At 48.3% G+C, this 12,421-nt stretch overlaps 1 protein-coding gene across 1 annotated transcript in view; it reads left to right on the top strand.

Moving 5' to 3' along the window:
- Nucleotides 1–12,421, top strand: part of slc13a4 (solute carrier family 13 member 4) — a gene marked incomplete at both ends in the record, with an annotated part of 42,402 nt that overhangs the window by 9,411 nt on the left and 20,570 nt on the right. Inside the window, 3 exons of the mRNA XM_080550949.1 lie at nucleotides 1,535–1,568; nucleotides 2,002–2,052; nucleotides 3,188–3,378. Coding sequence (XP_080407075.1) covers nucleotides 1,535–1,568; nucleotides 2,002–2,052; nucleotides 3,188–3,378 — 276 coding nt within the window. The remainder of the gene's footprint in view (nucleotides 1–1,534; nucleotides 1,569–2,001; nucleotides 2,053–3,187; nucleotides 3,379–12,421) is intronic.

Genomic DNA, 12,421 nt, shown 5'->3' with positions numbered 1-12,421 from the left:
GGTGAGACAGGTAGAGGGGGTGAGACAGGTAGAGGGGGTGAGACAGGTGAGACAGGTAGAGGGGGTGAGACAGGTGAGACAGGTAGAGGGGGTGAGACAGGTGAGACAGGTAGAGGGGGTGAGACAGGTAGAGGGGGTGAGGCAGGTGAGACAGGTAGAGGGGGTGAGACAGGTAGAGGGGGTGAGACAGGTAGAGGGGGTGAGACAGGTGAGACAGGTAGAGGGGGTGAGACAGGTGAGACAGGTAGAGGGGGTGAGACAGGTGAGACAGGTAGAGGGGGTGAGACAGGTAGAGGGGGTGAGACAGGTAGAGGGGGTGAGACAGGTGAGACAGGTAGAGGGGGTGAGACAGGTGAGACAGGTAGAGGGGGTGAGACAGGTAGAGGGGGTGAGACAGGTAGAGGGGGTGAGACAGGTGGGACAGGTAGAGGGGGTGAGGCAGGTAGAGGGGGTGAGACAGGTAGAGGGGGTGAGGCAGGTAGAGAGGGTGAGACAGGTAGAGAGGGTGAGACAGGTAGAGAGGGTGAGACAGGTGAGACAGGTAGAGGGGGTGAGGCAGGTGGGACAGGTAGAGGGGGTGAGACAGGTAGAGGGGTGAGACAGGTAGAGGGGTGAGACAGGTAGAGGGGTGAGACAGGTGAGACAGGTAGAGGGGGTGAGGCAGGTGGGACAGGTAGAGGGGGTGAGATAGGTAGAGGGGTGAGACAGGTAGAGGGGTGAGACAGGTAGAGGGGGTGGGACAGGTAGAGGGGGTGAGACAGGTGAGACAGGTAGAGGGGGTGAGACAGGTAGAGGGGGTGAGACAGGTGAGACAGGTAGAGGGGGTGAGACAGGTAGAGGGGGTGAGACAGGTAGAGGGGGTGAGACAGGTGAGACAGGTAGAGGGGGTGAGACAGGTGAGACAGGTAGAGAGGGTGAGACAGGTAGAGAGGGTGAGACAGGTGAGACAGGTAGAGGGGGTGAGGCAGGTGGGACAGGTAGAGGGGGTGAGACAGGTAGAGGGGGTGAGACAGGTGAGACAGGTAGAGGGGGTGAGACAGGTGAGACAGGTAGAGAGGGTGAGACAGGTAGAGAGGGTGAGACAGGTAGAGAGGGTGAGACAGGTGAGACAGGTAGAGGGGGTGAGACAGGTGAGACAGGTAGAGGGGGTGAGACAGGTGAGACAGGTAGAGGGGGTGAGACAGGTGAGACAGGTAGAGGGGGTGGGACAGGTAGAGGGGGTGAGGCAGGTGGGACAGGTAGAGGGGGTGAGACAGGTAGAGGGGGTGAGGCAGGTGGGACAGGTAGAGGGGGTGAGACAGGTGAGACAGGTAGAGGGGGTGGGACAGGTAGAGGGGGTGAGGCAGGTGGGACAGGTAGAGGGGGTGAGACAGGTAGAGGGGGTGAGGCAGGTGGGACAGGTAGAGGGGGTGAGACAGGTAGAGCTGTCTGTCCAGACACGAGAGAAACACCACAGAGCATAAAAACAAACATGCTGTCTGTCTGGGGGGTCTACCAGGTGACTCACCTGTCTTGTCTTGTTTTTCCTCCACAGTTGTGTGAAGAAGGAGCTGTGCACTCTGACTGAGGTACGTATGAGACTGTCTCCCAGTGTCACCATCATAAACACACAGAGAGAGAGGTTCACCTGTGGGCCTGGTCACCCATCATAAACACACAGAGAGAGAGAGAGAGAGGTTCACCTGTGGGCCTGATTACCCATCATGATGGATAGATGATTTGACAAATGTACGGTAGACAGATTTGTTGTAAGTCCCTTTGGATAAATGCTAAATGCCAAAAATGTAAATGCCTGTGTCTAAATGTGCTTGTGTGACTGATCTCTGTATGCTTATCCCCCCCCCCCCCCCACCTAACCCTAACCCCCCCCCCCCACACCCCCCCCCCCCCCACCTAACCCTAACCCCCCCCCCCCCACACACACACACACACACACACACACACACCCCTGCCCCCCCCCAGGTCCAGACAGTGGAGTCTAACGGTGTGTCCCCCAGGAAGGCCAGCGTGAGGAGTCAGGAGACCAAGCACACCAACGGACACCTGCCCCAGGTCTGAGGAACCTCTCTCTCTCTCTCTCTCTCTCTCTCTCCATCTCTCTCCATCTCTCCCTCTCTCTCTAGTTATCTCTCTCTCTCTCTCTCTCCATCTCTCTCCATCTCTCCCTCTCTCTCTAGTTATCTCTCCCTCTCTCTCTCTCTCCATCTCTCTCCATCTCTCCCTCTCTCTCTAGTTATCTCTCCCTCTCTCTCTCTCCTCTCTCTCTCTCTCTAGTTATCTCTCCCTCTCTCGCTCTCTCCTCTCCCTCTCTCTCTAGTTATCTCTCCCTCTCTCTCTCTCCTCTCTCTATCTCTCTCTCTAGTTATCTCTCCCTCTCTCTCTCCTCTCTCTCTCTAGTTATCTATCCCTCTCTCTCTCACTCTCTAGTTATCTCTCCCTCTCTCCTCTCTCTCTAGTTATCTCTCCCTCTCTCTCTCTCTCTCTCTCTCTAGTTATCTATCCATCTCTCCCTCTCTCTCTCTCCTCCCTCTCTCTCTTCTCTCTCTCTCTCTAGTTATCTATCCCTCTCTCTCTCCTCTCTCTCTCTCTAGTTATCTATCCCTCTCTTCTCTCTCTCTCTCTCTAGTTATCTATCCCTCTCTCTCTCCTCTCTCTCTCTCTCTAGTTATCTCTCCCTCTCTCCCTCTCTCCCTCTCTCTCTCTCTTCTCTCTCTCTCTCTCTCCATATCTTTCTCTCTCTCTCCATCCCTCCCTCTCTCTCTCTCCTCTCTCTCTCTCTCTCTCTCTCTCTAGTTATCTCTCTCCTATGGTGTTTCATTAACCTTTATTTAAACAATCCCATGGAGACTCAGGGTCTCGTTTACAAGAGAGACCTGTTCAAGGCAGACAGCAGCAGAACACACAGCTACAGGCAGACAGGACATACTAAGAGACTAAATAAAACTCTCTCAACGCAGAAGTGCAAAAGTTGAAAGTTAAAGTAAAATCCGATTATGTACACGTGCAAACTCCCACAGACTCTCTCTCCAGTCTTCCTACAAGTAGTTTAAAATCCCCAGTGTAGCCAGTTGTGTTTCCTTCCAGACTCTGCTGGTCCCAGTGTGTTAGTTGTGTTTCCTGTCTGATTGTGCTAGTTTCCTGTGTGTGTGTGTGTGTGTGTGTGTGTGTGTGTGTGTGTGTGACCCAGACAGTGGTCAGTATCCCGGGCCCGGAGGTTAAGAAGGAGAAGCGCAGTAAGGACTCCCGCTACCCCACCAAGAGGGACCACATGATCTGTAAGTGCCTGTCCCTCAGCATCACCTACGCCGCCACCATCGGAGGCCTGATCACCATCACCGGAACCTCCACCAACCTCATATTCGCTGAGCAGTTCAACAGGTAAATGTGATGTAAATGTAATGTACATAAATGTAATGTAGATGTTATGTAAATGTAATGTAATGGGTAACACGTCGCATGGGCTAAGGCTCAGCAGTTAGCCTGCCCCATAGACTACAGTTCAACAGTTAGCCTGCCCCATAGACTACAGTTCAACAGTTAGCATGCCCCATAGACTACAGTTCAACAGTTAGCATGGCCCATAGACTACAGTTCAACAGTTAGCCTGCCCCATAGACTACAGTTCAACAGTTAGCATGGCCCATAGACTACAGTTCAACAGTTAGCATGGCCCATAGACTACAGTTCAACAGTTAGCCTGCCCCATAGACTACAGTTCAACAGTTAGCATGCCCCATAGACTACAGTTCAACAGTTAGCCTGGCCCATAGACTACAGTTCAACAGTTAGCATGGCCCATAGACTACAGTTCAACAGTTAGCCTGCCCCATAGACTACAGTTCAACAGTTAGCATGGCCCATAGACTACAGTTCAACAGTTAGCATGGCCCATAGACTACAGTTCAACAGTTAGCCTGCCCCATAGACTACAGTTCAACAGTTAGCATGGCCCATAGACTACAGTTCAACAGTTAGCATGCCCCATAGACTACAGTTCAACAGTTAGCATGGCCCATAGACTACAGTTCAACAGTTAGCCTGCCCCATAGACTACAGTTCAACAGTTAGCATGCCCCATAGACTACAGTTCAACAGTTAGCCTGCCCCATAGACTACAGTTCAACAGTTAGCATGGCCCATAGACTACAGTTCAACAGTTAGCATGCCCCATAGACTACAGTTCAACAGTTAGCCTGCCCCATAGACTACAGTTCAACAGTTAGCCTGCCCCATAGACTACAGTTCAACAGTTAGCATGCCCCATAGACTACAGTTCAACAGTTAGCATGGCCCATAGACTACAGTTCAACAGTTAGCATGCCCCATAGACTACAGTTCAACAGTTAGCCTGCCCCATAGACTACAGTTCAACAGTTAGCATGCCCCATAGACTACAGTTCAACAGTTAGCATGGCCCATAGACTACAGTTCAACAGTTAGCCTGCCCCATAGACCAGAGGCGCCCCGTCCATAGAGGCAACCAAGGCAATTGCTTGGGGCCACCAAACAAAAAGGGCCTCCAATTATTTTTTTACCCTCATATTGTTTAGCTTGTCAAACTAAAACTGTCCTTGGATGAATGTATTTTCATTGGAAATCATGGCATTCAGCGTTCAGTCGCTCTGAGTCTGCTCGCGCTGCGCTGCGCATACATTCATCCAAGGACAGTTTTTAGTTTGACAAGCTAAACAATATGAGGGTAGTTAACAGTTTAACTACTTTTCATTGTGAAATAGCTAGTTTGGTAAAGTATTCCCTGCAATTACGGCGTTATTATATGATCTATAACAACACGGACATCCATATCCGTAACCACGGCAGTATCCACGCCGCTGCCCCAAAACCCCCCTAGTGGGGCCCCACCCCCTTCTAGCTTGAAATTGACTTCTAGAACGGATTCTATGTGCCGCCCGGAGCGAGCGGCAAATCTAGGACACTGATAGGCCGGACGATGGGAAGCACCGCCCCCCCGTCCTTCTCATTGGTTCAGCGAGGCAGTTTTTTTAAGTTAACTATTCATTTGTTATGTATTTGACATCTGGGTACAAAATACAAATAGTTAATACATCATGTAGTAGCCTATATTAAAGCCTTTAAAAAATGATTCATGATAAGATCCATCATTTACATGCATTTACATGCATCATTTACATGCTCCATGTTGCATGTAATTTGTATGCTACTTGTGGTCCAGTATGTCGCAATGTGTACTAGGTGTGCTACTGTACCTGTGGTCATGTACTGTTTTTACTGTTTCTACTGTTTTTACTGTTTTTATGTAATGTGCTTTGCATGTTTTTATGTGATTTTATTATGTCAAATGTAATTGTTGTATTGTGGCTGTCTTGGCCAGGGCTCCTTTGTAAAAGAGACGCTAGTCTTTCAGACTGTTTTTTTACTTACACACACACGAGCGCGCGCATATGCGCGAACTTCGTAAAACCGTATTATATTTCAGTGTCAGGGAAATAAATAAATTTTAAAATGTCCACATCGTCACCCGCCTAAGACCCTTACCAGGGGCCTCCATAATGTTGTTTGCTTAGGGCCCCCAAAAGTCTAGGGGCTCCACTGCCATAGACTACAGTTCAACAGTTAGCCTGCCCCATAGACTACAGTTCAACAGTTAGCCTGCCCCATAGACTACAGTTCAACAGTTAGCATGCCCCATAGACTACAGTTCAACAGTTAGCATGCCCCATAGACTACAGTTCAACAGTTAGCCTGCCCCATAGACTACAGTTCAACAGTTAGCATGGCCCATAGACTACAGTTCAACAGTTAGCCTGCCCCATAGACTACAGTTCAACAGTTAGCATGCCCCATAGACTACAGTTCAACAGTTAGCATGGCCCATAGACTACAGTTCAACAGTTAGCCTGCCCCATAGACTACAGTTCAACAGTTAGCCTGCCCCATAGACTACAGTTCAACAGTTAGCATGCCCCATAGACTACAGTTCAACAGTTAGCATGGCCCATAGACTACAGTTCAACAGTTAGCATGGCCCATAGACTACAGTTCAACAGTTAGCCTGCCCCATAGACTACAGTTCAACAGTTAGCATGGCCCATAGACTACAGTTCAACAGTTAGCATGGCCCATAGACTACAGTTCAACAGTTAGCCTGCCCCATAGACTACAGTTCAACAGTTAGCATGCCCCATAGACTACAGTTCAACAGTTAGCATGGCCCATAGACTACAGTTCAACAGTTAGCATGCCCCATAGACTACAGTTCAACAGTTAGCATGCCCCATAGACTACAGTTCAACAGTTAGCCTGCCCCATAGACTACAGTTCAACAGTTAGCATGGCCCATAGACTACAGTTCAACAGTTAGCCTGCCCCATAGACTACAGTTCAACAGTTAGCATGCCCCATAGACTACAGTTCAACAGTTAGCATGGCCCATAGACTACAGTTCAACAGTTAGCCTGCCCCATAGACTACAGTTCAACAGTTAGCCTGCCCCATAGACTACAGTTCAACAGTTAGCCTGCCCCATAGACTACAGTTCAACAGTTAGCCTGCCCCATAGACTACAGTTCAACAGTTAGCCTGCCCCATAGACTACAGTTCAACAGTTAGCATGCCCCATAGACTACAGTTCAACAGTTAGCATGCCCCATAGACTACAGTTCAACAGTTAGCATGGCCCATAGACTACAGTTCAACAGTTAGCCTGCCCCATAGACTACAGTTCAACAGTTAGCATGCCCCATAGACTACAGTTCAACAGTTAGCATGCCCCATAGACTACAGTTCAACAGTTAGCATGGCCCATAGACTACAGTTCAACAGTTAGCATGCCCCATAGACTACAGTTCAACAGTTAGCATGGCCCATAGACTACAGTTCAACAGTTAGCCTGCCCCATAGACTACAGTTCAACAGTTAGCATGCCCCATAGACTACAGTTCAACAGTTAGCCTGCCCCATAGACTACAGTTCAACAGTTAGCATGCCCCATAGACTACAGTTCAACAGTTAGCATGCCCCATAGACTACAGTTCAACAGTTAGCATGGCCCATAGACTACAGTTCAACAGTTAGCCTGCCCCATAGACTACAGTTCAACAGTTAGCCTGCCCCATAGACTACAGTTCAACAGTTAGCCTGCCCCATAGACTACAGTTCAACAGTTAGCATGCCCCATAGACTACAGTTCAACAGTTAGCATGCCCCATAGACTACAGTTCAACAGTTAGCATGGCCCATAGACTACAGTTCAACAGTTAGCCTGCCCCATAGACTACAGTTCAACAGTTAGCATGCCCCATAGACTACAGTTCAACAGTTAGCATGCCCCATAGACTACAGTTCAACAGTTAGCATGGCCCATAGACTACAGTTCAACAGTTAGCATGCCCCATAGACTACAGTTCAACAGTTAGCATGCCCCATAGACTACAGTTCAACAGTTAGCATGGCCCATAGACTACAGTTCAACAGTTAGCCTGCCCCATAGACTACAGTTCAACAGTTAGCATGCCCCATAGACTACAGTTCAACAGTTAGCCTGCCCCATAGACTACAGTTCAACAGTTAGCATGCCCCATAGACTACAGTTCAACAGTTAGCATGCCCCATAGACTACAGTTCAACAGTTAGCATGCCCCATAGACTACAGTTCAACAGTTAGCATGGCCCATAGACTACAGTTCAACAGTTAGCCTGCCCCATAGACTACAGTTCAACAGTTAGCATGCCCCATAGACTACAGTTCAACAGTTAGCATGCCCCATAGACTACAGTTCAACAGTTAGCATAACCCATAGACTACAGTTCAACAGTTAGCATGCCCCATAGACTACAGTTCAACAGTTAGCATGCCCCATAGACTACAGTTCAACAGTTAGCATGGCCCATAGACTACAGTTCAACAGTTAGCCTGCCCCATAGACTACAGTTCAACAGTTAGCATGCCCCATAGACTACAGTTCAACAGTTAGCCTGCCCCATAGACTACAGTTCAACAGTTAGCATGCCCCATAGACTACAGTTCAACAGTTAGCATGCCCCATAGACTACAGTTCAACAGTTAGCATGCCCCATAGACTACAGTTCAACAGTTAGCCTGCCCCATAGACTACAGTTCAACAGTTAGCCTGCCCCATAGACTACAGTTCAACAGTTAGCCTGCCCCATAGACTACAGTTCAACAGTTAGCATGCCCCATAGACTACAGTTCAACAGTTAGCATGCCCCATAGACTACAGTTCAACAGTTAGCATGGACCCTAGACTACAGTTCAACAGTTAGCCTGCCCCATAGACTACAGTTCAACAGTTAGCATGCCCCATAGACTACAGTTCAACAGTTAGCATGCCCCATAGACTACAGTTCAACAGTTAGCATGGCCCATAGACTACAGTTCAACAGTTAGCATGCCCCATAGACTACAGTTCAACAGTTAGCATGCCCCATAGACTACAGTTCAACAGTTAGCATGGCCCATAGACTACAGTTCAACAGTTAGCCTGCCCCATAGACTACAGTTCAACAGTTAGCATGCCCCATAGACTACAGTTCAACAGTTAGCCTGCCCCATAGACTACAGTTCAACAGTTAGCATGCCCCTAAGACTACAGTTCAACAGTTAGCATGCCCCATAGACTACAGTTCAACAGTTAGCATGCCCCATAGACTACAGTTCAACAGTTAGCATGCCCCATAGACTACAATTTAACATGTAGCATGCCCAAAAGACCGGGTCATTCTGAATGGGTCGCGGAGTGTGTGGTCAAAAAAGAAAACATGTATTTTAACACTAGAAAATCCCTAGTAAATAGTTCTAGTGCTTAGCTTTCTGATGTCAGACTATTATTTTGACAGACGTGCGTGAAAGACGTAAACATCGCCTGTCACCTGTCATTCGAGCTGTAGCTAAATATGGCGAAGCGCAAATATGACCCAGAGTATGTAAAATATGGATTCATGCAGTCAAAATCCTCCTACCATTCAGCACTACCTATCTGTTACCTATCGGTTACCTCTCTGTTACCTCTCTGTTACCTATCTGTTACCTCTCTGTGCGAAAGTGGCTTCTCAACTTTGGTCCAGCTCAAGTCAAAGCAGAGGAACAGGTTGGACACTGAGCATGATCTGAGAGTAGCTCTGTCTACCATCACCCCAGACTCTGAGAGTAGCTCTGTCTACCATCACCAGACTCTGAGAGTAGCTCCTCTGTCTGCCATCACCAGACTCTGAGAGTAGCTCCGTCTATCATCACCAGACTCTGAGAGTAGCTCTTTCTACCATCACCCAGACTCTGAGAGTAGCTCTGTCTACCATCACCAGACTCTGAGAGTAGCTCCTCTGTCTGCCATCACCCCAGACTCTGAGAGTAGCTCTGTCTGCCATCACCAGACTCTGAGAGTAGCTCCGTCTACCATCACCAGACTCTGAGAGTAGCTCCGTCTACCATCACCAGACCCTGAGAGTAGCTCTGTCTACCATCACCAGACTCTGAGAGTAGCTCCGTCTACCATCACCAGACCCTGAGAGTAGCTCCGTCTACCATCACCAGACCCTGAGAGTAGCTCTGTCTGCCATCACCAGACTCTGAGAGTAGCTCCTCTGTCTACTATCACCCAGACTCTGAGAGTAGCTCCGTCTACCATCACCCCAGACTCTGAGAGTAGCTCCGTCTACCATCACCAGACTCTGAGAGTAGCTCCTCTGTCGACCATCACCAGACTCTGAGAGTAGCTCCGTCTGCCATCACCCAGACTCTGAGAGTAGCTCTGTCTGCCATCACCCCAGACTCTGAGAGTAGCTCTGTCTACCATCACCCCAGACCCCAGTAAGTGTTCCCTAGCCCCTTTCTGAGAAATACATTTGAGTTCTATAAAAGTAGGTCGTGGCTTAATGACCATGGGAATATGTGGGTCCCAAAGCCAGACCAGTTGAGAACCACTGCTATAGACCACAGCTCAACAAGCAGAACTGTTATACCTCATGAGACCAAGGATGAATGAAGGTTTCGATGAATGAACACGGTGTGTTTAACTCAATGACTGGGAGGGTCAAAGTTCAGCAGAAACAATAAGGCCAAAGATGACTAGGATTGGGTTCAGCAGACTTAACAGAGCTCCAAAGCCGATTTTCTGGTTACCTCTCTAAGTCTGTTGGGTTAAGCCTGGGAACATAACCTCTTTTCCTGTCTGAGTTTCTCGGACAAAGGTCATACTGGGACTGACTGTGGATATCGCAGACGGGTTGTGTTCAGACTACTAACTCTCCCTCTCTCCCTCCCTCCCTCTGTCCCTCTCTTCTCTCTTCTCTCTCTCTCTTTCTCTAGTTATCTCCCTCTACTGTCTCTCTCTCTCTCTCCCTCCCTCCGTCCCTCCGTCCCTCTCTTCTCTCTTCTCTCGTTCTCTAGTTATCTCCCCTACTGTCTCTCTCTCCTTCTCTCTCTCTCTAGTTATATCTCCCTCTTGTCTCTCTCTCTCTCTCTCTCTCTCTCCCGTCTCTCTTCCCCCCATCCCCTCGTCTCTCTCTCTCTAGCTGACCAACCCATATTCCAGTCTCTCTCTCTCTCTCCCTCCCTCTCTCCCTCCCCCCCTCCATCTCTCTCTCTCTCCTATGGTGTAGTCACTAGCAATGTTTCCTCAGACAAAGGTCATCCTGGGACTGACTGTGTATATCTCAGACGGGTTGTGTTCAGACTACTAACTCTCTCTCTCTCCTCCCTCCCTCCCTCCCTCCCTCCCTCCCTCTCTTCCTACCGCTGCTGTTGTTGCCAAAGGGGGGGTCCGTTGACAGTGCAAAAAATGTTGAAAACAAATTCTTTCATTTCAAAACACTCCGCATGGCACTTGATTCAAAACTCCTTCAGAATACTGCAGGCACTACAATCGCATTTAAAGCATTGAATATTCCGTAGTATTTACTTCACAAACCTGTGCAGATTATTGTGGCAGTATTATGGGTTGTTTTGGTAACATCTCTACAGTTTTAAAGTTGTTGAACAGGGGGGTCAGAGAGTTGGGGGCAGAGCTCTGTAGGTCAGTGGGTTTGTGGCTGTTCTTAGAAGTTGTTTTCAGAAGTTGTTTTCCCTGAGGGCAGATTTACTGTGAGGAGCCACAGTATGACAGGTCTATGCTGGTTAAACCCAACCCCCTGAACCCCCGAACGCACGGTGCATTTTTACTCTGCTGCTGCAGGAACTAGGGAGATAAATCATGCGACATTCAGGACCTCCCAACAGGGACGTGGGGTGGTAGGGGCTCTGGGGGAGGGTGGGGAGGGGGTTAGCTGAGGGGAAAGGGAGAGCATGAGGCACCCCTCGGGTCGAGTGAGTCACCTTTACTCCATTTCACCACGTGCCGTAACCATCAAATACCACAGGAATGGTTATCTCCACACTTCATAACAAGGTATTGCACAGATCCTGAGTCACCACCACACTCACCATTGCTGGATCAGCAGCAGCAACAGCAGCGTCCTATTGGTCGATCCAACAGCCTTATCAGTCAGATAACGTCAGTGTTTCGTAGCTTGTTATCGGGCAGATGAAGAGCCGAGATCGAGACCTATCGAGGGAAAAGCAGAGAGTCAGCGTGTCACGTGTCAATCAGCTAACAGAGAGGATCTCCTGAACACACACACACATACACATACACATACACATACACATATACACACACACACACATACACACACACACACACACAGTGGATGTCAGCAGGAAATAGGTGACCTCTGGTGAACGATTAAATCAAATAGGTGAATCCAATTTGTTTGTATGGTAGTTCTGTGTGCATGTATGTATATACAGTATATATCATTTAAAGAAAAAGAAAAAAAACAGTTGAAAGAAATAGGTGAATTCTGTGGCGAATGACCTGCTGTCTTCCAGTTCCTCGTGAGCCTGTGATAAGAGCCCAGGGGTTAAAGGGGACTTCAATACCATGGCGTTTATCCTCTTTGGCCTTGTTGTCGATCTGAGGAATTTAGGTTACCAGTTCAAGTACCTCTCAGGCTTCAGGCTTCCACCCAAATACCCCGCAGTCTACCACTTTGTTCTTAACCTTGTAATTCCAGCACCATAATAATAATATTATTATAATATTTTTTTATTTGTATAGCACTTTTCCTGCAAACGTTGCAGCTCAAAGTACAGCTCAAAATGACACATACCAGTGTCTTCTGGACATGATGAAACAGAGATGTTCTATGACGTCACATGATGGAACAGAGATGTTCTATGATGTCACATGATGGAACAGAGATGTTCTATGATGTGACATCATGATGAAACAGAGATGTTCTATGACGTCACATGATGGAACAGAGATGTTCTATGACGTCACATGATGGAACAGAGATGTTCTATGATGTCACATGATGGAACAGAGATGTTCTATGATGTGACATCATGATGAAACAGAGATGTTCTATGACGTCACATGAT

This window comes from Nansenia antarctica (genome assembly GCF_963989245.1).
Source record: "Nansenia antarctica genome assembly, contig: SCAFFOLD_181, whole genome shotgun sequence".
In the NCBI taxonomy this organism is placed as follows: Eukaryota; Metazoa; Chordata; class Actinopteri; order Argentiniformes; family Microstomatidae; genus Nansenia; species Nansenia antarctica.
The sequence above is the reverse complement of the archived record's forward strand: the minus strand, read 5'-3'. Positions and strand labels throughout refer to the sequence as shown.